The sequence below is a fragment of the Oryza sativa genome, chromosome 3 (assembly GCF_034140825.1).
Source record: "Oryza sativa Japonica Group chromosome 3, ASM3414082v1".
NCBI lineage: Eukaryota > Viridiplantae > Streptophyta > Magnoliopsida > Poales > Poaceae > Oryza > Oryza sativa.
In genome coordinates this window covers 25309033-25336944 of record NC_089037.1, presented here as the reverse complement: position 1 = coordinate 25336944, position 27912 = coordinate 25309033, and the positions used below count along the sequence as shown (strand labels likewise).

Below are 27912 nucleotides of genomic sequence, written 5' to 3'. Positions count from 1 at the left end.
TTGCGCCCTAGTGATCGATACACCTCTCTGTGTGTGTTGTTAGATCTTGTTGGTGCAAATCAACCTTATTGTCGCTAGCAAATCAAAGAAACAAGCAAGAACAAGATAAAAGCAATTTGATATTGCAAATAGAAATTAAATACGCACGATAAGTTGGGGTTTCAAAGATGAGTAATTAGGTGGTCTAGCCGACACGTGTAAGTACAAGGTAAAGTAGCAATGGCTAAACTTTAATCTAAACAAACTCTAGACACTCTGAAGGGATACATGGCTATTTAAGGAGATGAGGGGACGACCAAAGGGTCCCTAGGGTCGTGCTCCACCAGGATGGGGCTCACCCCACATGGGCCGGGGTCCTAAATGAAGTTACAAATCCAAAGGCCCACGACAGGTATTTTAGCACCATGTTTCTTTGATTGCGGATGACTGAGATGGAATTTGGCGATGAGGCTAGATCCGTTGGAAAGAGGACTCCGATAAGAGCTATCCATCAAATACTCACAGAACCAAAACAGAGCTTGTATACATATTTGACAGTCGTTTGAAGTCAGCACGGTAGCAGGTAGCCGAATTTGATTCCATCACTTGGACGGCTTGATCTTGATGTATTCTTCTTGATCCCTGAAGTGAACAATTGTTATACCTATGGTAGCCAGGTCACATCATCCTCCTCTTCTTCATAGAAAACCGTCCTCAGTTTTTCCATATGGTGCTTATCGTGTAGTGCATGGTCTTGCACATAGAAGTGCCTACATGAAAATAAATGCAACAAACTTTCGTCATGTAATATCATCAGTTATTTAGCAAATAGTATTAATATCCAATGAAACAAATGTACCCGATATAGACGCACAACAAAGAACATCGATGCCACATTTGATTGTTTCGCTTGCTACTCATTTGCTCCCTTCTTCAGAAGCCGAGTACTCATATGGCGCAACTATCTAGGTGCATGGTGACCACAAAGAGTGATCCGGTCTCTCCTCTTCCTTAAAACCGACCTGATGCTTCAAATCAAAACAACACAAACTCGAGATAACATGATTAGCAATGATACTACTCTCTAGCTTGCTATTTTCTCACGTAATTATAAGAGGTTCCAAATCTAAATATATATAAATTATGTGCACCAAATATAATCCTCTATTATTATGTTTGCCAAAGATATAAAATATAGTATTAGTTGGACATGGCAATTCAAACTTAGCCAATAATTTCTTCTTCAAATTATTTACTAGCTCACAAATATCATCAAACTGAACATAGCCCAAAGTATTTAAAGAAGACAATACTTTGCGTTCCTTAACTTCATTAGACATGTGAACAACATGCTTAAAATCAACACATAAAGGATTAACAATAGGAATATCATGTTCATTCACTAATTGTGGAATGAGTATAAGTGAAGCAGTATCACGCAACTCTTCTTTATCACAAGGAACAACAAAAAAAAATCAACTTGTGACAAAGTAATCTCAACAATTGGTTTCATTAATGGTTGCCCTACTATAGCATGAAAAGTGGACAAATTCAATTTATTAACAACACATTCACCTTGATTAGTTTTAGCATCATCTAGTTTACCTTTGGTGATTTCTTCAGATGATGGAGGTGCATCGAATTTGAGTGTGAATAAAGGGAATGATGGTTCAATCATGTCTCTCTCCTCCTTTTCATGATTATGCACTTCCAGCAAATGGTTAGTAAAAGGAGGCAAAAACATAGCGTGTTGTTTTTCCATGTCCTCCTCTATTTGACTTTTAGTATTGCAAGCAAGTTGTAACAAATGAGAAATAGATTTGTAACTTTGACTGGCAAGCATGTCCATTATATGCCACTACTGAATTAAATACCAAATTTACACCGTCAATACCTTCATTAATATGAAAATGTAAAACATCCAACATAGTGGTAGGATTTATTTCTAACAAATTCCACGAGAGTTGGTGTATATTTGGACGCTGGTGACAAACTACTAAAGTTGAGAAGAAATATACATAAAGTAGGAGGAGAATCAAACTCATATTCAAGCCTATGGAGTTTTGGGCACACAAACCTAACGAAACATATTCAAATGGGCCCATTCACCCATCACCATATATATGGCTGAGGGATTGTCACGCCCAGAAATTTAGCCCCAAATTTCTAGATTATTTTGTGTATTAAATCCCTATCCAGGACCAGTCAGGTACACAAAACGACAAGTAATATATAGTTCCAAACATAAATAAAGTGTAAATACTTACAAAAGAGGCACTTAGTACTCACATCGAAAGAGAACGATAGAAGCGAAAAAGGCGATCCTAGCGGGGCTTCAGCTCTACTCCACAGGCAAAACTCAACTGGGTATGTGCCTTGGTCCTCTAACTTCGTCTTCAGCTCAGAAGTACTACACTTTTGAAAATGAGGAATAACATCAAGGCTAAGTATAACCACCGTACTTAACAAGCCACACCATTGATGCAGGCGCGCAAGGGGACTCAAGGAAGGTTTGTGGCTATTTGCATAAAGGTGGTTGTAAAGCATTTACAGTTGGAAAATAGTAAAACAATTGATTAATTAAGGTAATATTCGATCTTCACTGATCAACGCTATGCCACGTTGAACAGGCCCAACCATCCCACCTGAACTACACAGTGCATTGGGTCGATTTATTAGGGTGAGACTAATCACGGTGAATCTGGTCGATCGCCCATAACCGCGGGCACGGCTATTCGAATAGTTTTACTCTAGCTAGAGGTGCACAACTGTACCCATAAGACACAATCCACTCATGTCACCGTGCCATGCATGACATGTCACCATGTCGAGTGATTGTGACAAGATCCTTCATATAACCCCATCTGACCAATCACATCACACCGCAGGTTTCACCTCCGCCCCCAGCAGGCAGCGGGCAGCCCCCCCTCATGCCACGGTGAATTCGGAAGCAGCAAAGGCTGTCGTAGGGCCCATCCATACTCCATCACACCCACCCTAGCTTGGAAATGTCAGCTAGAGGAAAGCTATACTACAGATCAAGTAGTTTACCCATTCCCGCTTGTGGCAAGCGTGGTATGTCTTCCAGGGTTTCCCGCGAACCGGTCCTACCATGGGTGCGACTAGCAAAACCATGCACCCACAGCCCACCATTATGTTGCATTTTAGTAGGATAATTATGACCAAAGAAACATGGCCGGATGTTCCGATCACGCAGCTCGTCTGGATACTAAGAGGTCTAATACTGTAATTATCCCATCAATTGAGCTAGTGGTAATTAAGCATGGCTAAGCATGTAGTTGTAGCTAGGTCAACATAAGTAACACAAGCTAGTTGATTTATTACCCAAGGTTGACAAAGGACAGATATCAAGTAAATATGGCACAAGCGAGCAGATAGGTACACCCTATTCCCATGTAATTAGCAAAACATGCATATTTATTTGCAATTGCCCCAACGATAAAACATTTATAAATTGAGATCAACATGTTCAAGGGGAATGTGTGACTTGCCTTGCTTCTTCAAAAGAATCTTCTGAACACTTTTCCTCGCGATCGCGATCTTCCAAAACGGCGGAATCTACGCGCTAGCACACAAAACGAGGAAAACTATAATAAAAACCAAGTAAACAGTATATATGGAAAGTAAACAAACATGTAGAGCTCGATTTTAGATGAATTTTACAAGTTAAATGGCCCAATTCGGAGTTCGTATGAATTAGTTATGAATTTTAAAGTTTTAAGCTATTTAAATGAATTTCTATAATTACCATTGATTTATTGCGCAATTAATAATGATTTATGACATCATACGAGGGATAGGTGGCACCGTCAAGTGGGCCCCACCTGTCGGTGCCTCAAGGGAGACGGGTGCACGGTGGACCGGTCCACGCGTGCACTGCCCCGCGGGCGCACCACGTGGCAGCCACGTGGTGGCCACGGCGGACGGGGAGGATGAGGTGGCGCCAACGTGGCGCCACGGGGGCACCGATGTCGGGCTGCACGGGGAGGGCCACGTGGACGACCCAGATCGCCCCGACGGGGATCAGGCGGCCACAGGTGAACGGGAGTGGCGGCAGCCGGCCGGCCGGCCGTCCGGGAGGCGGCAGCGTGTCGGCTCCCAAAACTAATGATTCGGAAACCGACATGTTTAACTGTATCAAGCCCTGGATCAGTAGATTGATACAGCTTCAACAATCTGGATCTTCATTGCGTACATTTGAACAAGGCTCCAAAGGAGATGTTATTACATAAAATAATAGGGGAATTTACAAGATTGTGGCTAACTATTACAGCAGAAGCTATAGTGTGACTCAACTCTAAGGTTTTGCTATAGACTTAAACCATCTAATTAATCTATATTTGAGAACTAGGTTGAAATAAGACAAACTTATATGATTGAACTCCTGGCTTCGGCAAGAACTTCAATTTATCTCTGGAAAAAGGGGGTTGAAGTAAGGGTGAGTACAATGTACTCAGCAAGCTATTATATTCAATAATGAATGTATGAAAAGGTAATATTTGAGTAGGATTACGATTACTTGCAGAAGGCAGAGAATATAGAAATAGAAAGCCTGATGTTTTAAATGCCGCAACATTTAGTAAAATCTTGAATTAGGTTTCTAACCAAAGTACCATACAAATCCCGATACTCAATTCCGTGAGCACGGCTATTCGAATAGATTCATGTTTATTTTACTACAGTAAATGTACGCTTTACCCGCAATCCATGACATGCCAATATTCATTAGCTTAGTCATGGCAAAGCTTTTCGGTTACTAACATCAGTGGCACCTGTTCCATGAACTCTCATCTTCATGCGCTCTGAACATAACGTTATCAGCAGCGAGAGGAGTTCTGGCGTTCTCGAGGTTTTTAGAGAGAGAACTGGTTGAGAGACCCCCGTCATCTCAACCAGGTTTTTACAATACACACACACTTGAGCTCAACAAATCATTTACCTGTGCCTCGGTAAATGTTATATTTGCCCTTCGCGGCATATGCCCTTCGCGGCATATGCCCTTCGCGGCATATGCCCTTCGCGGCATAAGTTTGCCTCCTGCGCGAGGACTTAAATAAGAACCACTGTACAGAGGTACCACCTTTGCTAGATAACCTACTTTGCAAGGTCTGTCCCCATTCTAGAATTGCGGTCGTACTCGTTCGTTTGACATAAGTACTTGGTAATAACTATATCGACTGAGACAATACTAGCCACCCGGAAATCAACCAATTCCTACGTACTATCCCAATCTAAGTTCATTATATTTTTATGCAGACTAACTAAGCAAAGCTAGCATATCTGGTTTGCTATATGTTCAGGTTATGCATTCAAAATTATGAATGACTAATGCATAGAATAGATATATAAGAATATATGTTATTTATGCTCAAAGGGGAGGAATAATAACTTGCCTTGCTCCAACGCGAATAAATCTAAGGTAGGCAACCTGATTATCCGATCCTTGAAATACCACAGGTTGCCATCCAAAATAAAATAAACTCTATTGAAGAAGAGGAAGAGCCAAATTCAATAAAAGCCATAAAATGACAAAAGATCAATAAGCGGCTAAGAGAGCTAAGGTTCAGGGTATAATATCTATCTCCTTTAAAGGGTATAGGGATTATTGGATTAATATGTGTAGGTTCTAAAGGGTTGGAGGCTAGAGGGGATTAAGTAACAATTGTCACTTATATTTTATGTGTGGTTTTTGGTTTCTTGGAGAATAGGGGATATACCGAATAATCTAACTGGTTAAGTGGATATGTGGCTAGCATTGGTCGAGGTTGGGCTTTGGTAGAAGAATGGCTAGGATTTAGTTGTTCTCGAGTCGATGCTAAAATAGGATAGCATATCGGCTCGTATTTCATGCATAGGCTATGGGTAGTAGAAGGGTAAATGGTTGGTATGGAGTTTGGATAGCAGGCTGGCTGGGGTTTCATTTGATTAAGCAGCCAATATCGAGGTAGGATGAATATCGGCTGGGATTTGGGTGTTTGCTAGTCGTTGCTAGAGTTGGACAGTATAACGACTAGAATTGGTATCTTCTCTAGCCGATGTCAACAGACAGCATAACGGCTAGAGGGATAGGAGGTTTGTGTGGGTTTAGTGGGACGGAAGTGTTACTCTGACAACCGTAAGTGGCGGCAGAGTGGCTAGGATCACACAGAGCCCGAGAGCTAACCGTGCGGCGTGCTGTGGAGGTCGAGGGAATAGTGAAGCTCCGACCACTGTACGCATAAAGGCGTGGGGTGCCAGAAGCAGCACTTCGACCTTAGGTTTGGTTTTGCCGGGCTTTACAACCAACGGTCCGACGTCGGGAATAGTAAACGCGAACGTCCCCATGGAAGGCGTAAAGTTCCAACCGGCGGCTTTTTAGTGGCTAAAGGGTATTTTGGGAATAAACGTAAATATTCGGAAAGCAAATATAAGTCTAAATTGTAAATTCAATTATAAGATTAAATCAAATATTTATTCAAATGTTATTTGAATAAATTAAGAAAATTCAAATAAAATATTAAAATAGCAAATTTGGTATCAAAATGTAGGGTTTGAATTTAGATGAATTTAGGTCCAAGTTTCACTGGAATCGGATTTACGGTTTAGGAGATATGGGCTTCTAAAGATTGGATTTTTGAATTAAATCTAGAAATTGCGAAATAGTACTGTAGGGGCCCACCTGTCAGTAGCTCTTTATTTTTTTTTCTTTTCTCCTTCTTCTTCCTCTCGTCTTCTTCTTCCTTCTCTTCTTCCCGTGAACAGCAGAGAGAGAGAGAGAGAGAGAGAGAGAAGGGACGCCGGTGCTCCGATGGTGGAACGGCCTCAACAGCGGCGGCCAAGTGTGTTCCCGAGCGACACGCACCCGGGGAAGTGGTCGCCCAGCGAAGGAGTTAGGGGAGGAGGCCGGAACGGCGACGGCAGGAGCTCAACTCCGGCGATAAGAGAAGGTGGTGGTGGCGGTTTATCTCAAGGTGGAGGGAGAGGGGAAAGGGGAAAAATGGATTCTCCTCGTCGAGGCAAACGCTATGGCGCAAGGAAATAGAAAGAGGATCAACGGAGGAGGAGATCGGCCGGTGGTGGGTGATGGCCAGCCATGGCAGGAGAGAGAGAGGAGAGCTTCAAGTTCGGATGTGGGAGAACATAGAGCGACCTTGCCGACTATTTATAGGTCGCGGAGAGGCGTTTGTAGAGGCGGTCGTCGATTTGGTCACGGCGACGGTAACTTGGAGGAGGAGAAGACGGCGCCGGTCTGCTTCCTTAGCGGCGAGGTTTGCGGCGGCGTGCGCGTGTGGAACACGCGCACTGGGAGGAGGGAGGCGGCTGGATTGTGGGCCGAATTGGGCAGTGGGAGTGAGAGGAAGAGAAGGAAAATTCGGCCCACTTTAAAGAGAAAGAAAGTCTAATTTTCATATAGGTTTGAATAATTGATTCAAAGGAAATTTGGATGGCTAAGTTTTACGAGGGATTCGAATTCGGAGAATATTTGAATAAGAAGTTTTGAAAGGAAATTATATCCAAATATAATTTCCAGAAGAGATATTTTCTGGTTTATTTGAGTGCAATATCTTAGAGATGGAGTTTATTTAATGCACTCAAATAGGAATTCAAAATATTCAACACCATAAATAATATGGCTCTAGATTTGAATATTTTTGAGTATGTGGAGGGAATACGGAGGGAGTAGAGTACATAGAATTTTAGCCCAAAATATATGGCATGGATTCTAGAGAAGTATATGAGGCTAATAGGAAATTTGGATCGATAATCAAGGATAGGTTTAAGATCAAAGGGATGGGTTAACAATTAATTCCAAGAAAATTGGAATTACTTTGGTTTAGGTTCAAAGGTAGTGTTGGAGGATTTCTTGGACCATAATTCATAAAGGTAAAAAGGATTTTCAAACTAAATTTGAATAAAGGAAATTTTGGTCGAAAGAAGGTTTAAGATGCAAAATCAAATAAAAGAGAATACCTCGATTTAACAAGATCAATTTTTAGAATAAAACCATGAAAGATTTTAAATACCAAAGAGGGGTTTTATGCATGTTAGTTTTAGGAGGTCCCTCTAATTATAATTTCTTAGGTTTAAGAAGATATTAAAAACATAAGAATCGGCATGATGCATATAGCAAATTTTCAGTATGTTACACGGCGCTCGGCCCGATGGTCGCCGGCAACAACCATTGGCGCGGCGGCACGTGCGGGAGAGCTTTAGAGGGCGGCAGGAAAGGGGAGGGGAGCTCACCAAGTGGCGCCGATGAGGGGCAACGGCCGGAAAGGCTCGGCGCTGGAAACCTAGGACGGTGCTCCGGCGACTCCCAACCGCGGCGGAGCTGCCGCCGAGGACCGGCAGGACCTGGGGAGCAAAAAGGAAGGATTATGGGAGGGAGAGGCGTCGCGGCACGGTAGGGAACGCTGGCCGAGCACGGCGTTTGCGACGGGACTCACCGGGGAGCGATGGGAGACGGTTACGGCGGTTCCCGGCGGCGAGGAGGTGGTGACCGAGGATCTTCGCACCCTTGCGAAGCCGACGGCGCAGCACGAGGAGGTCGGAAACGGCGGCAAGAGGTGGCCAGAGGCGACAGTCACGGTGATGACCTCGAGTTCGTGGTGGTATGGTAGTTGCGGTGGCAATTTGGGGAAACCGAGCAAAGGCCGGTGTGCGGCGAGGTGTGGCAGCGCGGTAGGAGGTAGCAGCACGACTGGGCGAGGCCTGTCTCGCCGGCGGGGAGCGACTAGATGCCGAGGAGAGATCCGCGACTCGGGTTAGTGGTGGCGGCGGGGTTTCGGCAGGGAATTGGGGAAATGGAGCGGTGGCCGAGCTCGCCCGCGCGGCGGTTAAGCTGGTGGTGGTGGCGCCGTAGTGCGGCGGCAGCGGGAGCGGTGGTGTTACGCGACTGGAGGACGCCGGCGGGCGGCGGAGCTCAGGCTTGTGGCGAGGGAGCGGCTAGAGGGCATGGCAGCTTGGGGGAATTGGGGAAAAAGAGAGAGGGAGGTGCGGGGAGTGTTTTTATAGCTCTAGGAGGGGAAATCGTGGCCTGGATGGGCGGCAACGGCCGGCGAGGTGGGGTGGTGACGTGGGCACGTGGCGGGGGCAAACTGGAGCCGATTCTTGCGTGGGAAGTTGGGGAGGAGAGTGGAGGAAGTAGGGCAGCATCGGGCCCGCACGGGAGAGGGCGCGAGGGAGTCGGAGGAGGTGGCGACGTGGGGAGGTAGGGAGGCCATGGAGGCTGGCTAGAGGTTAGGGATGGCCCTAATAGGTGGGGTCGCGGGTCCCACCTATCGGCCAAAGGTGAGAGGGGAGGCCGTTGGAGGGGTTATGTGAACTTCAGAGGGAGAGGGGAGCAAGCGGGCCGAGCAGCCCAAAGAGGAGAGGGGAGGGAGGCAGCCTGGCCGGAGGGGAAAAGAGGAAGGAGGGGATTGGGCCGAAAGCGGCCCAAAGGGAGAAGAGGAATTTTAATTGGTTTCCTTTTTATTTAATTGGTTAAATGAACTTTGTTAAAATTACTTCTTAAGCTCCGAAAATTCACGGAAAAATCCGGAGAGTATATTAGGGCACAAAGAATATTACAAAATATTTCTGGCCATGATTTTTAATGGAAATTTTTAATTCCGTCAATGATTTCGCTTGATTAAATTGCTTTAACTTTTATTTAATTTCTAGAAATACATTGTTTCATGATTTTTAATCCCAAACTAAAATCGGGGCGTTACAGGGATTCTCCACCAGAGTGCCAGAAGAAAAACCAGGGCCAAATGGGCCAGCAAGGGTTCGGCCGAACCCTACTGCTCCGATCGGCCTTAATTTTCACAGGTCGGTAGTTACCGACTATCCAAGGCAGTTGTGACCGTTTGTACCGGCAGAAATCATTATAGAGAGGACAGATGGCAGCTCAAGAGTGAAGATGCTCCTTTGGATGCTTAGCATCTCACATTCCCAAGGCACCTCTTGGCCTATAAATACCCATCTCTTCCTCACTTGTACACACCAAAACATGAGCTGAATTAGAAGAGTCTCTTTTGTACCTTTTATGTACATTAGAATAGGGAGAGAGTAAGGAAGAAAGAGTCAGATGAATTCCAATGTTGTTGGTATTTTGCTATCGATGCCTTAGCAAACACTTATTCTATGGTTGCAATCAAATCTGTAGAGCTTTGGGTAGGTTTAAGTATGTTGCAAAGGAATAGCAAATGCTGAAATCAGAGAATGCAAAGTTGAATAACCGTTTAAAGTTAAGTACCGAGCTGGTCCTACGCTACAATGTATTAGAGACGCGAGCGTAGACACAAACGTTTCACAAGATAGCACTAGAAACAACACAAGCACAACTCCAATATATGAAAGTAATCTAAAATATAGCAAATAAAATTTCTCTTTCATTCCTTCGTTTTTTGCTTTCTTTTTTTTTTCTGTTTTGCTCTTTTCTTGTTTTTATGGTGCCACCTTTTCTTTTCTATTTTAAGCACCTTTCTGCCTTCTGCATTCTGCATTCTTTTTTTATTTTTTTTAGCAAACCAACTTAAGAATCTCAATGTAAAATTACAAGGGACTCAAATATAAATATAAAAATTATAGGGAATTGAATGTAAAAGTGTGAACCCTAAAATTAAAATTATAGAAATATAAAAAGCTGTCGTTCCATAGGTTTCATTTTTATAAATATATCATAAATCCGACACATAAAATTTTTTCATAAGGTATTGACAATCCAAGACCATGGCAGCAAGATAATTATGTTTTCATATCCCGATGAACAGATAATTATGTTTTCATGTCCAGACGAAATTTAATTTGGCGGTGAGACTGGATCCGTTAAAAGAGGACTCCGATAAGATTTTTTTATCAAGTACTCATGTACCCCAAACATAACTTTATGCACATTTAGCTGCCCTTTAAGGCTAAATAGTTTTTTAGTTGTAATATATATTTTATAAACACGCATTATAAAGGTGAGAAGAGTAAACGTTACTAAAATAATAAATAATAAATCAACTAGTTGCAAATAGTAATATGGTATATTATTTTCGATAAACAATGTTGATAGTATAATAGACAACTAAGATAACCGCATAAACAAAATAGTATGAATATCTTAGTTAGAAGACTGTAAATATTCAATTCCGCTTATAAAAGAACTTCTTCAAACATTTTTTTAAGCAAATTCATTAAGGATAGTTTAGATATCAATGTTATTCAAGATACTATTCTCAATGCTACACGTAGCAGCCATCACATTGACATATACATCCTCAGGATTATCACCAGAAATGCACCGTATATGATTATCAGTTTTATTCTGTTCCTTTTCTAAGCATAGAAAAGATGATTTTAAGGAAACATTCCAACACCTAAAATTACTAAGTACATTAAAAATTACTAAGTATATTAAATGCCAAAACAAAATCCTAACCTAATTTTTAATTTCGGGACTAAGTAGATGCAAATGAGAATATGAGACGACAAATTGAAAATTAGAAGATCTCACCGGCCCTTAACCCTAGCCGCTGATAGTGTCTTGTCGGAGGAGGGAGACCAGACACTAGAGACGTGATGCGAAGTAGCGTACCAGCCTATCGCAAACTCACGGTCAGTCCGTCACTGAATCAGACGTCGATGCATCACCAAGAAAGAATGTGGAGCGGAGGCGGTGGAGCTTAGCTGTGATGCGAAAACGATGCGTCCGCAGCGATGCCTCCATCTTTTTCTAATGGACGCCTCATAATTGGACTACCAAGGCCAATATGGGAGGGAAAGGGTGAGGGCAGTGATGGATCTCTAACCGGCCTGGGCTTTAGGCCAAAGTTAACCCTAGGAGAGGAGGTGACCTCTAATGAGCGGTAGAGATAGGGAGGATGTCCATCAAGATTTGTCGGGGCGAGTACGATGCTAACATCACAAGGGAGGAAGTGGTATGGTCAAGGAGGGTGCTGGCGGCGAAAGATGGAACTATCTGGGCTCGCCTCTTCATGGTAGATCGGGAAGGGTGCTAGAGTCTAAGCTCAATTTTAAGGCAATGGCTGGGGTCGGAGACAAATAAGGAAGGCGCTAGAGGCGGAGGTCGATTTGAAGGTAATGGGGTCGGAGACAAATAAGGAAGGTGCTAGAGGCGGAGGTCAATTTGAAGGTAATGGTGGCCGGTGGCCACCTCGAGCTCCACTCACTGTGATTTTTGGCTTCAGTTCAACTTGATTCTCATGTGCAAGACAAAATCGAGAAGAACAAGAACACCTACAACAAGAAGTGTTATGCTAGCTAGTTGGCTCCATCTACTGTTGCCTTGATGACAGTCGTGGCAACCACGTGTGAAGTCACTATCGTTGTCGGCTGCATGAAAGAAATGTCGGCTGGACAATTCTATTGCAAGGGAGAGGAGAGAGTTGACGGTGGTGCGGGCATTAAAAGAAGAGGTGCACCACAAAGGAAGGGGGTGGGTGGGGAGACGTTAGGGATGGCAACTAGCGAACGAGCACATAGGAGATCTCAGTGAGCGTGGTGCAGAGCTTGTTGTTGTTTGGAAAATAAAGGGAAAAGAAATAGATAAAGGAGTAGAAGAGTGGGGGCTAACACCTGCTTCAATTTTTTTTTCTAATTTCTTTGACAATGAAGCTACCCGTGGATGCCACATGACAGAAATCACCAAAGAAAGTTGAGGGAAAGACATACAAGTATAAAGGTTTTGTGATCGAGGGATGTGAATTGGATTCAACCATTATAGTACGTTTTCCCATGTACTAGTAAAGGTCGTGTTTAGTTGTTTAGGTGCAAAATTTTTGAAGCATACATGACACACATTTGAAGTATTAAATATAGACTAATAACAAAACAAATTATGTAAACTGCGAGACGAATCAATTAAGTCTAATTAATTCGTCATTAGCAAATGTTTACTGTAGCACGACATTGTCAAATCATGGCGTATTTAGGTTCAAAAGATTCGTCTCGCAATTTACATGCAAACTGTGCAATTGGTTTTTTTCGTCTATATTTAATACTTCATGCATGTGTCCAAACATTTGATGTGGCGGAATTTTTGGAAGTTTGAAAGAAACTAAACACAAAGTAACGGAGTAGTAGTCCTAATATGGGCCCCAGTCCTTGCGGGCCAGCCCACTACCCAGCAGGTCCGGCCGGCCCATGTCCTCTCAACAGAAAAAATAATCCGTTCCTCGCTATCTCCCGCCCAACGCGCTGCCCTCCCGTTTTAAAAACCCTCGCCGTCTCCGCCGTTGAGAGCGCCAAGCCAACGCCTCCCCCACCATTCACGCCCTCCTCTCCGCCGCCGCCGCCGCACGACTGCCTGGACTGGAAATGCTTCCCCGATGCGGACCCCGGCGCCAATGATCGCTCGCGCCACCGCCGCCGGAGGAGGAGGAGACTGATGATGGAACCGTCTGACACGCCGCCCCCCGCCGGCGCCGACGGTGCCTCCAAGGTCGACCCTCCAGCTCGTCTCTCCCCGTCGTCACCTACCTCTCTCTGTCACTCGCTCGCTCACTCACTCTTGCGCCTGATTTGCTTCTCCTGTTGTTCTAAAGATCTGCCCTTGTCGATTCAATCTCTGGTTTTGATCTATGAGTTTGAATCATGTGCGTTCATGGACGTGGATTGGGTGCTTGCAGAGGTTCTCAAATTTACCACCTTTGGGAATTTTGGAATAGATCATTCATTTCTGTGAATTCTTTTGTTCGTTATTTTTTATGTAGTTATGCATGTTTTCATATGCAAGATTGATGATGTGCTGCCAGATATTTGTGGATCGAATTTCCGTTTCTCTATCTCTTTTCTGGATGCCAAGTGCGCTTCTATGTGTTTTGTTGGCCACAACTTTTTTATTGATTGGGAAAATGTGTCTCTTTTAATGATTGTTGGTGTCTGAAGAGAGGCATTTTTGGTTAGTAATAACTGACTGATCTAAAAATCATTCCCTCTGTCAGAAATTCAGGATTAACGGATCCTCTTGCCTCTGTCTACTTTCGTGGGAGATTCTCTCGCTGGAGCATAATGGAATATTTGTGTTTTGATGCCGATCAGTAATGGATTGCATTCACTTGATCTTCAAATTTCATTGCTTTCCCACAAAATGTTATCCCCTTTATGCTGTTCATTCTTCACAATTAAAATTGGAAAAGCTTAAAGCCGTTTGATGTCCCCTCAGATTGCATAAATGGTTTCTCTTGGAAATGTGTTCACATCTATTGCTGTTAGGACAACATCATTTTTCTAACATTTGATCTGTAATGTGATGCTTCTTGCAATTTATTTGTTAAGTGAGCAAACAATTGTTGCATACTCTGATTAAAAGATACTACATGTTATGTGGTAGTTATATATGTTTCTAATTAGATTTTACACCTGCAGGACTCTCCTTTTCTTAATTTCGTCAAATCTCTCTCCCCTATATCATCATCTCAACCTCTAGATGCTGTACCAAATTTACAGATGATCAAGTCATCAGATTTGGTTCATATTCCTTCAATCTTCACCCCGCCAGAAGTTAATTCACAAAAGGGATCCAAGACTTCAATTTGGTAACCTTAGTCTTATATTAACTGATTTCTGACTTTCTGTAAGTTTACTCATTTTGGCTTAATGTATGCTTACTATATATTTACTAGGAATACTTCTGCAAAACCTTGTCAAGACGGCTTGTCTCCTTATTGTCACATGACTCAAATAGGAAGATCAAGTTGTATAAAACAGTCTGGACCCATGACAATTGCTTCAAAAAATTGCAGTATAGATCGTTCCCTCAGCCAAGCTTATCATGATTCTCCTGATAATGCATCAATTTTGCCAACTAATTTGGCTCAGCGCATCCAGCTTAGTAGTGATACCTTGGGAAGTGACAAGAGACACGGCATCGCTGGCAAAACAGATCATGAAACAGCCCAGAAACATGCAAAACTATCATGCTTTGATCAAAGATGCCTAGACAAAATGAAGCAATTGACTTCTGGAATGAATGTTCAGAAAAGAGATCTGGCTAAAACACATAACGATGAAATAACAGCATGTGATTGGGATTACTTGGGTACTCAATATGATAGTAGTGTTGTGCCAGAGTCAGATCTGAGATTTGAGACAGCAGAACTATTACTGGAGACACCAAAAAATGGTGATGCCATGCCTGGTAAATCTTTCTTGCCAATTGTTGAAGCAAATTTGGAGAATTCAAGAAGAAAGCTGTTTCAGGGATCAGCTGACTGTTATTCTCAGAGTGCTGTAGATAACATTCATGCTTATTGTACCTCTCGAGGGAAAGAGGTCGCAACAAATCATGTCTCTGGAATTCTACCTTGCCCTAGAGAAAGTCAATTGATTCCAGATCATCACTTCTCTGACTCACTTGAAGTGCCCAGCGATTACATGGCAATGAACCCCAGCGTAGGCATCTTAATATCATCTATATACTTTTCTGAGCTACCTACCATTGCATTATAGTTGTATACTTCTTCATAGAAATAAATGATTCTTTGTTTGTTTCATTTCTCAATGTGATATAGTATTTGTCAATATCAAATTTAAATTTTCAGTCTGACTGTCTTGTTGACTGGCTAGAAATTATGGTATCAAAATTTTAATTGTTTACTTATGTAATGCAATGGAATCAGCAAGACAATTTTTTTTTGTGATTAAGGAAATTTTAATTTGACCTGTCTGGTGCCCCTTTCTATGTTTTATAGTCAACTTTTTTAAAAAAGAAATATTGTCAGAACTATTTTATTTTTTATCACAAATTTTCCAGTCTTGTCTCATATTATTTTATCTTGCATTAATCCAAATCAAGTATTATTTAGTACTAAAATACAACTTGTTTTGATCTGGCAGGCTGTATCACAGCATCTACGTGGTTTGCATAGGCGCAGTCTCTTCAATGACAAGGTAAGGGATCCTACTATGGGTGTGCAGAGTGTCTCAAATCTTGGTGCTTCAACCTGTGCTACTAGGCATAGAAGTATACCTGATGATAACTACTCGAAGCTTGTGGGATCCCCTGTCTGTGCACTACCTAATGTTGATTTGCATTTGGTCCGAATGACAGAAGAAATGGTACCATATAACATGACATGCACTGTTAATTCCACTCTTTCAATATCTGAACATAATACTGAGATTAGTACTGTTGTTCCTGTCAATCAGCTGGCTCCCAATACCAGTGAAATGAACACACATAATCAAGGCGACTACTCTTCTCAGGCAACGATGCCTACGAGTGCTGGTAATTCTGGTCAAGAAAATCCCAAGAGAAAAAGGTATTCTAGGTATATATGTCTAATTAAATGATTACTCTGCCAATCATAAAATCATGTCGAATTTTGCAGGCAGAAATGTCAAAATGACAATGTGGACTCGTGCAAACGTTGCAGCTGTAAGAAGTCAAAATGCTTGAAACTGTAAGGTTCCTTGCAGTTAACTGTTATTTTTTATGTGCATTCTCTTATAATATCCCCATAGAAAGGTCATAGGGAACTGTATCAAATTACAATACTGTAATTCTTGGGTTATTCCAAGGTATGTTTAACCACAAATGATGATCCCAGCTGAAGTCTGGTTTTAGGACCAAAATACATGCATATTATGCTTGAATTGTATGTAGCTTCTAACTTAATTATTAAAGCCGTTATAACATTGACTTGGTTTTGAATATTATCATTTACAGTACCTCATTCTGGATGTTTGCAAGTAATGGTTGCTAGATGGTTATATTTAAAGTAATAACCTTGCATCCTTGCTAATACCTTTGCAGTTACTGCGAATGTTTTGCTTCCAAAGTGTACTGTTCAGAATCTTGCTCCTGCCGAGGGTGTTTTAATGATCATAGTCATGAGGAAACAGTTTTATCTACTCGCAATCGGATTGAATCTCGTAATCCACTAGCTTTTGCTCCAAAAGTAATTCGCACTTGTGGGCCTGGTCTGGAGTTTGGGGTAAGAGCACATTCCTTTTGCTTTTCTTTTCTGTCATTATTGCTCATAACGTTCTTTTTCATGGCATAGGAAGACTCTAATGCAACTCCTGCTTCATCTCGTCATAAAAGAGGTTGCAATTGCAAGAGATCATATTGTGTGAAGAAATACTGTGAATGCTTTCAGGTTCCAATCCTTGTACCAGTCTTATATTGGGCCTGTTTGGGAGAGCTTCTTGTAGCGGGAGATTCTTCTAGAAGTAACAGCTGCCATAAGCTCCTCCAAATAGTCTAGATTTTCACTCATATCCTAAGAACCCATAGTTGTAGAAACCATAAAATGAACTAGAAGCTAGAAACTGGATTTCCCAGCTTCTTCAGATTCTTACCAGCTGCTTCTCAGAATTTTAAGCTCCCCTAAACAGGGCCATTGATAACTTTATTGCCTTTCATCGGTTTAACATACTGACTATCATCTGATACATATTTTATATCTAGAGTGGTGTGGGGTGCTCCATGAGTTGCCGATGTGAGAATTGTAAGAATTCTTTTGGAGTAAGAAAAGGTGAGTTTGACTTTTCCTTGATAATTTTCTTAGGAAGGTGCAATTGAGCAATTCATAAGTCACTCAATTTAATGTACACTGCATTTTTCTATAAGCTCTTTGCTTGCAATGTTTTATTCCACCGCATGGGTTTAGGTCAAAAGGAGTAAATTTATTAGCTGCTAGTTCCATACTGTAAAAATGACATCGCTTTCCTAGGATCTTTGTATGGTCAAATTGCAAAAGGTTATACCATCTCAAGAATGTCTGTTCATGTGAAATCCCCATCCAACTAGATTAAAGTACTATGATCAAAATGAGCAATATCATGGGCCGTATGGTTAACTTTCTGTTGGGAAGTTCTTCACCCAAAGACCGTGGAACATTGAGATTGCCATAACTTGGCAGGTGGCATTGTCTTATCCTCATTCTCTACTAAGGCATGCCTGAGGTCTTACGCCCCTGAATTTCCAGATCAATCATATTAGGTTGCTAGAGTATTTTTCATAGTTGCAGCATCTCACATTGATTGAATTATGATAAATATCAGTTTCAAATAAAGTAAATCAAAGTAAAATTTTATCCTAGACGTAAATTTTAAAATGGATCGTCAATTATTTTGCTGCTGTAACCATGTTTTATGTGAAAATATGCTACATTTTGCTCTGCCTTTATTGCCTTTTTAGTTGTCCGTTTTTACCAATTTTAATGCCTTAATGCCTTTGAAGGAATTGAACGGTTTGAAACCAAGGAAATTGAGCGAGCAGACCGAAAAATGAAGGATCATCCCAAGGAAGAACAGTCTGAGATGGACAAATATCATGCATTATGTGAAATCTGGGGTGTTCGATCCACGGAGAACCTATTCACAACACCTTCAATGGATTCTCGCAGGTTTGTGTACAAATTGTAGACATTTTATCATGATTCTCACTGACTCCCTTCCAAAATACCATAACATACATATTTTGTTGCTGTGTTCTTTCCAGAGCTTTTGCCCTATTCCCATCTGAATGCCCCAAGAGCTCACTTACATCATCAACAAGAACTTCTTCCCACCTACATTCTCCCACGAGAACAGATGTTTTGCTATCTCCTTTTGGGAGCTACACACAAATGCTTCTTGGGAATGAAGCATCAGATATGCTGCTGCAGCAAGGGGATTCCTCTTGCACCGCCAGCTTGAGGATTGCGTCACCTAACAAGAAGAGGGTGTCTCCCCTACGCACCGGAAACACCTTGTCTCCAACGTGTAGGAAGGAATTGGGTCTGAAGAGCATCATCCCCCCCTTTCCTTCTCTCACTGGTGATGCTAACAGTGAGCTCCAGTAATTAACCTGAGTTCAAATCTGCCACCTGAGGTATATCTCCCAATCTTTTTTTTTTCATTTGATGTAAAACTGCTAGAGCGATTTTATGGTACTTAAGAAGGTACCGCCATATTTTCGTACATGTTAGTGATCGAATTTCCGTTTGTTTTGAAGGTTCCCTGTTTCTTGTTGATCTCCTGGATCAACATAGACCCTGTGTGCATCTATTGCTGACAGTATCTTGGCTGAGGATTTCACAAACTCTTACCGGGACTTACTTTTAACAGTGCAGAGATGACTAAGCTGCTTCATATCCAAAGCCTGATGCTCAGTAACTTATAGGAGTCGAGCGTTAATATATGAAATATAGAGGTTCTTTGCACTACAGCTTGTACATGTGCTCACTGACATGTGGGTGCAAAGGGTCTCAATCCATATATGGAAAGTAGTTATTGTATAGAATCTTGGCCACAATTTACTACAGCTACATCTCTATGCAATCCTCACCATATATATATATATATATATATATATATATATATATATATATATATATATATATATATATATATATATATATATATATATATATATATATATATATATATATATTATATAGTCTATAGTTATCTATTCTCTTGTCCAAATTGGGATCTCAGCGTGTTTAATTTGCTGTTGAATGTTGGTCTCAGTAAAGAGAGTACCAAGTTCAGCTTTCTGTTTTAGAAAAATCAAGGGCTTACCACTCAATAGTACAATAGTCAATAGTGCTTGTTAGTTGTTACTACTACTTGGCTACTGAATGCCTTCTATTCGCCGCATATAACAAGTTATTCTATAGTGGGATTGCATATTTATGTTTACGGCAATTGATTCTAAAATTTACAATAGGATTTGTGGGTGACTAATAAAAGATGAAGATCACAACACACATCATCCATCAGCTAATTAAACTCCAATGCATATCTATAAATATCTTACAGTGTTGATTCCACTCAGTGTAGGTAATTGTCTCTTTTCTCATAGACATAATCATTTCAATTAATTTTTAGTCTCTGAATTATTTAAGCTTTGGTGATAAATTCAACTTTTTTGCATAGGATCTTATTTATGTGACGCCCAAGGGCCCCAAAATATTGGAATGCTCCTGCTTATAAACATCAATAAAGCATTCTTAGATGCTTATACAAGAAATGATGTTTACATAATCCATTTTACAGTCCGGCCTGCTTATCAGCCTGGAGTGGGTACACCAAAAATAAAATGCCCAAGTTTGCAAAGTCCACATATTTGAGGAACTTTACAACTTAATATCCACTATAAAAATCTACATGTATAATGATATGTACACCCCCAATGATAAATCTGATGAATAGTAATCATCTACATGCCCATCTAAATCCCAACTTCCTTTAAAAAAGAAGTGCAGCATGAACATCAATCCATTCCACGCCCTTTAGTCTCAATAGGGAAGAGAAAGCAAGCAACTCCAGCAAGGAATAAAACCAGCTCAAAAACAAGGATGGCTTCCATCTGGTGGCAGCTTCTCAACATGCCAACGGCGACAAGAGGGCAAACAACCCCACCGATTCTGCCAATAGCGGTAGCGATGCCAACACCGGTTGAGCGCGCAGATGTTGGATAAACCTAAAAGTAAGGAAATGGAATTAGATCATGGTACATAAGCTCTGCTGGAAGGAGAAAAAAAATTGTGTAATACACATGTTGAAAGACGATGCATCTTTCTCATAACTCATAATACTCCGGGTTATCAGCTAGAGTTTTGACAAATTAGTTTAGCTAAAAAATGAATATAAACAGATCGCATAGCACGATTGGTATCGATTTTGGTCACTGAGATGGACCAGAAACAGGGACCTGGCAGAACTCCACTGAAGTCAGTTATAATGGAATGGCGTTTGTGTTCAGTGTTCACACGAGTGATTTTACAAAAACAATGTGTCTTAATTTTGTAATAGTGACTACCTACACCTAGAACATTTTCATTTCTCTTTTTGCCTGCCAGCATTGCCGGCCGAGATCATGCCAACATAATAGAAGGAAAATATTGAGGATTGAATATTCAAAATTACAAGCCAAAATACATTGGCTATATGGATTAGCTGCCTACTGGGTGATATTTTCTACAGATTAATAAAGCAGAGACTATGTAACCTAGCGACCAATAAAGACACATTAACTATATGTCATAACAAGTTGATACAAACCTCTGGGGCATATAAACATAAAACTGTGAAGCTACCCATGGCAACGGCGCGGGCACCAAATAGAAGGACAGTTGTCAACAGCTCATTCTGCTGAAGCACAAGTGGTCCGATGAAAGCACAGCATGTGAATAACATGAACCACATCGAAGCTTTTCGGCCAAACCAATCAACAAGAACAGCAGATAAAATCAGGCCAGGAACCTCTGTTAAGAGTAGTAGAGCGATGAGCTAGTGGAATGTACTGTAGCCAGTCATGTTATGTGAAGAAACAGAATTAAGGTACGATACCTGCTAAACTAGTAATGAATGTATCTTTGTAAAGGTTAACATCTTTCTGTGGCACTACATTTGTTTGCCCAGATGTGCAGCTTCTATTTGCATCGCTTAGTTGTGCGGTCAACAATACTAGCCCATAATAAGCAAATGAATTTGCGAAGAAAGCAAACCAAAGAAGAAGAGTTGATCTTAGCAATTTGCGTGACAATAGCCTGAGCAATGCAGCAATGCCACCACCATATTTGAAGCTCATGGCATTGTCAAATGTGCATTCCTTCTCGCTGACTGGGAGGAGATCTTCTTTCTCAGAAGTAAGATCACTGTGGTCAACTTTTGCTTCCTGATGGTATATGAGAACTCCAGGAGGAAGAGCTGCTTGGTTTGTTATAGCAATTCTCTCCAGGACAAGCATTGCATCAGATGTTCTATTTTGCCCACATAAATAGCGCGGTGACTCAGGTGTAGTTCCAAAGAATGGAATCAAGAGAGAGCATGGAAGTGCAGTCAATGCTAGCAACCACCTCCAACTCAATACTGATATAACAACCTGCAAAAGGGATATTATTAAATATAATTTCTTAAAATATATGCTTATGAAAAATAAAATAAGAACTACAAAATCAAAAACCTATCACTCCGTTGCTCAATCGAACATCTTCTGTTTTGGTTTTCATTTGTTAAGAAATCAGGTTTTTTTTTGCGTTGAATTAGATAATTCAGAGTTGAAATAAGAAGGTAGAAGTATGATATCAGAGAGTACAAAATAGTTATTAGTCATACAGATACTGCAACAAAAGTACGAAAATGATTAACGTGCTCACACAAATAGTCCACACGCATAACCTGAACAAACAGACATCATTCTCCATTTGATGCAGCATTTTGATTTTTCATGTGGCACTGGTTTCAGAAATCAGCCTAGACTATGTTCTTGAAACCAAATACATGCATTATTTGTGGTTTTTACTTATCCTTTCCTTAACATACAGAATGCACCTTCAGTAGACAAACAAGTTTAGCATGAAAAGGTGAAAGCTATAAGCCACAAAGGACAACAAAGGGTGCCATACCCATGCAAGTGAAGCCTCCAAGATGGTGCCAATAGTCCAGAAACAGGAAAAAATAACCATCCAAGTGCCACGATTTTGTGCAGGAACAAACTCCAAAAACCAAGATGTAAACACATGTGCACCACCCACTCCTATGCCAACGAGAAAACGTAGAGCCAGCAAGCATGAATAATTAGGAGAGAAAGCACTTAGAAAACCCATTCCACTGGCAAACAGGGTTGAAAATAGTAAGCAAATCCTGAAATAAGATACATAATGCTTTATATCATCCATGATCGTAAAGGAGGAAATAAAACAAGTACATAATTAGAATGGATGTACAGTGGAGGCTCTTTTGTAGCCTCAACTTTCCTTTGAAGTTTGAGTTCATTGATAAATTCTTATAAAAACACAACTTAGGCTTCCAGAATTCAGAGGCTTTACACTAATGCAAATACTAACCTATGATATAGGTTTGTATCGGAGTTATCAGTTATGTAACAGAGAGATCGAAACAAGGACACATATTCAAGAGTTGAACAGCTAGAGATCAGGGAAATGTAAATCAAATTCAAAACAGCAGATTTGAAGTGGTTAAAGCTCCTAATTGTACCAGAAAACTGAAACATGTAAGCTTGCATAGAGTCAATCATCACCTTCTTCCATATTTGTCAGACACAAAACCCCAACCAGAAGCTCCTATTAGCATACCAGCAAACACTACACTTGAGAGCAGACTCTCATTTTCAGCAGAAATGTTCCATTCCTCCCGCACCAGTGGCCCAACAAATGACAATAGCATAATTTCCATGGACTCTACGACCCAACCCATGCCTGCATATGCAAGCACAAGTAGTTGGAATTTCCCAAACCCCATGAATTCAAGCGCTTCATCCGTAGTGTATGTTTCCATGTTGACAGCGTCTGCTTTGTAAAGGCGAGTCTGTAAGAAAAACTGTTAGTACAAACTTTTGGTAAAGTAACTAATTGATCGATCGGCTTTTCAGCTGCAGTCTGCAGACAGTATGCACCACACGGTGTATTTAGAAATGCCAGAATGATAACCATTAGCACTAATTGCAGGACGAAGCAGAGTAATGAATGTGCAGAAGAGAAATGCCAATGCAATGCAGTTCATGATGCTACAGTGGTAGGTCAGGCAGGATCTTCCACTGTCTTGATTGGAAGATGAGAAACAAGTAAACATATGAATTTTCATTACAATCTTGAACACCATGTATACCTTAATAAACAGATAAAATAAATAAATAAATATTGCACTTTACTTACCGTAGGAAAATGAAAGCCCTGTCTTTGATTTTTTTTTTCCTAAGCTCTGATGACTGACGACTGGTAAGATAAATATGAAGATTGGACAGCACAGAATTTTATTTCAACATGAATCGCAGCCAATTTGCCGTTGACAACTCAACCATCATATAACTGAAATATCCGTTGAATGATGATCTGTTGCTTGCTTCTTCTTGTAGCTTATTAAGAATAGCCCTTAGGGACTTGACTGAAGACCTCAGATGAGAATAAACCAAGAAATGAATTTGGCTGGGAGGTTCCCCAATCTGGACCACTGCCACCGCAATGAAAATCGACGTGCACCTGACATAAATTTGAGCGGCTGTGAATCACTTGAACAAACAGGCGATGAATATTGGATTGGTAAGCTGAAGCAAACCAAAAAATAGAGGAACTCCTTGCTTTTCTTTCCTTATTTTCTTTATAAAATCAAAAAAGAAAGCAAAAAGGGTGTGTCCTTTTTACGCAGTGGAGGGAAATAAACAAGAAAAGAAAGAAAAAAAGAGGAGCAAATGAATCTGAATCCAGAGGAGAGGAGGGGGGGGGGGTGTAGGAGAGAGAAGGGGTTGTGGGGGAGCGAGGAGCGAACCGTGGAAGGTGAGGAAGCGGCCGGCGGCGTAGACGACCCGGCGATGTCCGGGCAGGGGAAGAAAGGAGGAGGCGGCGGTGGAGAGGTTTAAACAAACAAGAAAGGGATTGGCGCGCATTTGAAGTAAAGTAATAGAGGAAAATGGTTGGTTGCTTACCAGGTTCAGGTTGTGGTGGATATGGAGGAGGATGTCCCTTTCCAATGAATTTCAATCAATCAGGGACATGGGCGGATGATGGGGGATGAACAAGGGGCAGAGGATGAGGATGACATGGATATGGATGTGCGGCCACGACACGCCACCGCATGCCGCGGGTGGGACCGTGGGAGCCGGGAGGCGGCGTCGGTTGCCCACGTCGCCACGACGACGGCGACGAGGACGAATCATCCACACGCCTCCACTCCACGGGGTAGGGTAGGTCGACGACGACAGCACAAGGCGGACCAAATACACCCACTGATTACCCACAACATCTGCATGCATGTCCAAGTCCAACAAGGTGAGGTCAGGCTTTTCACAGCGTTGGACCAGAGTTGGACGTCCGTGTTTACAGAGAAAAAAAAAGAGTACACCAAAGGTCACTCAACTTGTTATCGTACACTTACCGTAAAATTAAATATATGACATCATTCAACTTACAAAACCGTTCATTTTAGATTCTTTGGTGGTTTTGAACTTGTTGGCGGGACGGACAAGCGGGTTTTTTTAGCCCGCTTATCTCACTTCTAGTTTATTTTTTCTTCTAAATTTTATACTACCATGTGATAAATCAACTAGCAAGCAGATCTTTATGCCGGTAGCGGGACTACCCACTTGCATCCCTATGGGACCCACATACCAGAATGCCACATCATCACCTTCTCTCTTTCCCCTCCTCTCCTTTCCTCCCACCATGCCATGTTAGGAATAGCTGCTCGAGGCGAACATGCTTCGTAGGCTGCCGTTGGAGAGGCGCGCCTGCACCGTATTCAGGATATCGAACACGGCGAGGGTCTCTAGAGCAGGGCTCGTGGCAAGAAGCAAGGGGAGGTCGCCTTCAACCATGACCACATACCCGAGGACGAGCTCCAATAGGTTGGGGAAGGCAGTGGCGTAGGGAGAGGGATGGAGGCAATGTCGGGGAGCCCCCATGAGCCGATGTAGAGGCAGCGGAATGAAGAGTAGTTGAAGAGCGTGGTGGGGAGGGACACGCCGGGAAGTAGGTAGGGAGGTTGACGAACACGAGAAACTCGATGCCCTTGGCGACAAGGAGGTCGAACCATCGCGCGGCCACGCCACGTTGCGCGTCGTCATCAATGAAGCTGCAAGAGAGGCTGACGAAGGCGAAGGGACCCGGGTGCGCCTCCAGGACTGGGAGACGGTGTTGTTGACGACGCACGAGGCGGCGCACGCGTGCGCGGGCGAGGCCCGACACCTCCCTGCCGGAGGAGGTGGGTGTCGACAAGGACGAGAGGGCTGAAGCGCTAGAGGCAGCGCTAGCGGGAGGAGAGCATGGCAGTGCACGCGCCATCCTTGGTGGGGAGGCGGGAGATGACGGCGCGCAGGAGGTCGTTGGGGAGGAGGCTGATGCGGTCATCAACACCACTGTTGCCGTCGCCGGTGGTGTCTACAGCGGCGGAGATGGGCGGCTCGGGGATGGACAAGTAGAAGAACCCGAGCACCATGTCCATGAGCGGGGTAATCCCCTCCAGGTCCAGGCCGTGACCCATCTCCTCGGCGGCCGGAGGATAACTGGAGGCGCGCGGTGCGTCTATCCGCCAACAAGGGAGAAGCGCGACAACGACGCTTGGTGGTGAAGACGGACGGTGGCCGGGGGAGACCGGAGGCACACGGCGCGGCCGGTGGCCAGTATGGGAGAAGAGCGGTGACAGTGCTCGGTGGCGAAGACGGGCTGAGGCTAGGGGAGACCTGAGGCCACCGTGCTCCCCCTGTCCTCTTCGATCTCCCCCCGTGCTCCCGCCGTCGCCACCCTAACCTTCTCCCACGTCACCGTACCCCCGGACCTCCTCTCCCGCCTCGCCCCGACGACCTCCACCCTACCCGCTGGCCGCCCTGCCTAGAGAGGAGAAAAGTGAGAGTGAGAGAGAGAGAGAGAGGAGGAAGGGAGAGGATGGGAAAGAGAGAGGGTGGTGACGTGGCATCCTGGCATGTGGTACTATGCTGATTCAGCTGCCACGTCGGATAAAATCCGGGTCAAAACCACCTAAGAACCTAAAGTGAACGATTTCGTAAGTTGAGAAATGTCATATATCTGATTTTGTGGTTGTTCTTCGGTGTACTTTTTCCTTGCAGAGGTTGTCTAGTTTCCCATTGCATTATTTAATATTTCCTCCATCCCACAATATTACAACCTAGGATCGGATATGATGTATCTTAGTACTACGAATCTAGACGGAGGATGTCCATTTTCGTAGTGTTAGGATACATCACATTCGGTCCGGTCCTAGGTTGCAATATTCTAAGACGGAGAGAGTACTTCCTCTATCCCATTTTAAATATATTTTAAATACAATTATTGGTTTCAATGCTCAATATTTGACCGTTTGTTTTAGTTTTTTAAAAAATATGATTAGTATTATATCGTTATTAGACGATAAAATATGAATAAGATATGAAGTCAAATATTAAAAAAAACTTACAACTATTTTAAACTATATTTAAAATGGAATTTAAATGGAACGGAGGTATTACGACAAATCTCAGCTGACTTTTAGCCGTCCAAAGGTCAGCTGAGATTCACGTCAGAAACTGCAACGGTAATCCTCCCGCTTATCCTCTTTTTTCCCCCGCAACGTGTGCTGCCGCCGTTCTGTTTCTGACACTATTAACTTTTCTTTATATATATTTAACCATTCGTCTTATTCAATAAATTTATTTAGGGCTTATTCATTTTATAGCTATTTTCAACATTTTCAAAATTTGGCATTACCAAAATTTTGACAAGTTGACAACGTTACTAAGTTTTAGTAAAAATAGGCTAAATGTGATGTTGTCAAATTTTGTAGACATGGCTAATATACGGTAACAATCTAAATGCCTATTATATGTTTATCAATTTTATTAAACAATGGTATGGTTTAAAGTAGTCTCTTGCTAATATTTTCTTCTCCCATCTGCTTGTTCTCATCTTCAAGATCCCAAATTCTTCACACTCATGTCCACAGTGTCGACAAGTTGAGCTTCAAAATCAGCAGTGGCGGCATCGCAAGCCTGTTAAGCACCCAGGTCAGTACCATCCGCGCTCACAACGCAGACACACTCATCTATTTGAACACGCACACATGTTACCTCTATGAGCACCTCTAAAAGATTAAGCTTAACTATTCGTAAATACGAGCATCCGTGTTAAATGTAGAATTTGAACCCACATGAACTGGTTTCACCACAAGAAATCTAATCAGTTGAGTTACGCTCACTTCGCAGCAACAGAATTTTTAAAGCAAGAATATTATCATCCACTCATTTCCCCTACCACTTTTTGACATATTTCAACTTACATATGGGCTCTTTTCACCCCACTATTTACCTTATTTCCACACTCCAGGAGTTCCAGAAATGCACATATATTGACTTAACAATACGATCAAACATGTCCATTATTTTCTTTAGGCAATTGAAGCAAACAACCACTGCAGGATGTTAAAAACTTTTTAGTACCAGTTGTAGCAGGTTGTAGCAAACGAGACTAGTAAATCAAGACTAAAGATCTCGATCTGAAC

At 42.2% G+C, this 27912-nt stretch overlaps 2 protein-coding genes, 2 long non-coding RNA genes and 1 other non-coding gene across 5 annotated transcripts; 2 read left to right on the top strand and 3 right to left on the bottom strand.

Moving 5' to 3' along the window:
* Window positions 1-99: 99 nt before the first annotated feature.
* On the bottom strand, window positions 100-1676 carry LOC107280203 (uncharacterized). Its single transcript, XR_003241466.2, has 2 exons — window positions 1585-1676; window positions 100-1007 (listed from the first exon to the last, which is right to left on the bottom strand). It is a non-coding gene; the product is annotated as an uncharacterized lncRNA (long non-coding RNA).
* Window positions 1677-4196: 2520 nt separating this feature from the next.
* LOC9271570 (uncharacterized) lies at window positions 4197-7111 on the bottom strand. The gene is made up of 2 exons (XR_001544024.3): window positions 6659-7111; window positions 4197-4413 (listed from the first exon to the last, which is right to left on the bottom strand). It is a non-coding gene; the product is annotated as an uncharacterized lncRNA (long non-coding RNA).
* Window positions 7112-13060: 5949 nt separating this feature from the next.
* Window positions 13061-19239, top strand: LOC9269021 (protein tesmin/TSO1-like CXC 2). The gene is made up of 12 exons (XM_026023924.2): window positions 13061-13411; window positions 14338-14507; window positions 14595-15363; window positions 15808-16029; window positions 16120-16232; window positions 16302-16373; window positions 16727-16907; window positions 16977-17072; window positions 17384-17450; window positions 18158-18323; window positions 18419-18790; window positions 18914-19239. Exons 1-11 carry the CDS (start codon window positions 13061-13063, stop codon window positions 18759-18761), a joined length of 2550 nt encoding a protein of 849 aa, XP_025879709.1. The 3' UTR covers window positions 18762-18790; window positions 18914-19239.
* Window positions 13347-13498, top strand: LOC112938381 (small nucleolar RNA Z178). Its single transcript, XR_003241580.1, has one exon. It is a non-coding gene; the product is annotated as a small nucleolar RNA Z178 (small nucleolar RNA).
* Window positions 19240-19893: 654 nt separating the features above from the next.
* LOC4333528 (organic cation/carnitine transporter 7) lies at window positions 19894-24680 on the bottom strand. Its single transcript, XM_015776577.3, has 7 exons — window positions 24193-24680; window positions 23583-23906; window positions 22949-23235; window positions 22314-22551; window positions 21256-21790; window positions 20968-21170; window positions 19894-20386 (listed from the first exon to the last, which is right to left on the bottom strand). Exons 3-7 carry the CDS (start codon window positions 23203-23205, stop codon window positions 20177-20179), a joined length of 1443 nt encoding a protein of 480 aa, XP_015632063.1. The 5' UTR covers window positions 23206-23235; window positions 23583-23906; window positions 24193-24680; the 3' UTR covers window positions 19894-20176.
* Between the last annotated feature and the right edge of the window lie 3232 nt (window positions 24681-27912).

What these genes read in the sequence shown, in the direction of transcription:
- LOC9269021 (XM_026023924.2), top strand. Translation starts at nt 13,061, where the DNA reads ATGGGCCCCAGTCCTTGCGGGCCAGCCCACTACCCAGCAGGTCCGGCC. An exon ending in GCGCCGACGGTGCCTCCAAG is followed by an intron (nt 13,412 to 14,337) that starts GTCGACCCTCCA and finishes TTACACCTGCAG; the next exon opens with GACTCTCCTTTTCTTAATTT. An exon ending in AATACTGTGAATGCTTTCAG is followed by an intron (nt 17,073 to 17,383) that starts GTTCCAATCCTT and finishes TTTTATATCTAG; the next exon opens with AGTGGTGTGGGGTGCTCCAT.
- LOC4333528 (XM_015776577.3), bottom strand. Translation starts at nt 23,205, where the DNA reads ATGGAAACATACACTACGGATGAAGCGCTTGAATTCATGGGGTTTGGG. An exon ending in TCTGACAAATATGGAAGAAG is followed by an intron (nt 22,552 to 22,948) that starts GTGATGATTGAC and finishes ATCTTATTTCAG; the next exon opens with GATTTGCTTACTATTTTCAA. An exon ending in TATGTTTATATGCCCCAGAG is followed by an intron (nt 20,387 to 20,967) that starts GTTTGTATCAAC and finishes CCTTACTTTTAG; the next exon opens with GTTTATCCAACATCTGCGCG.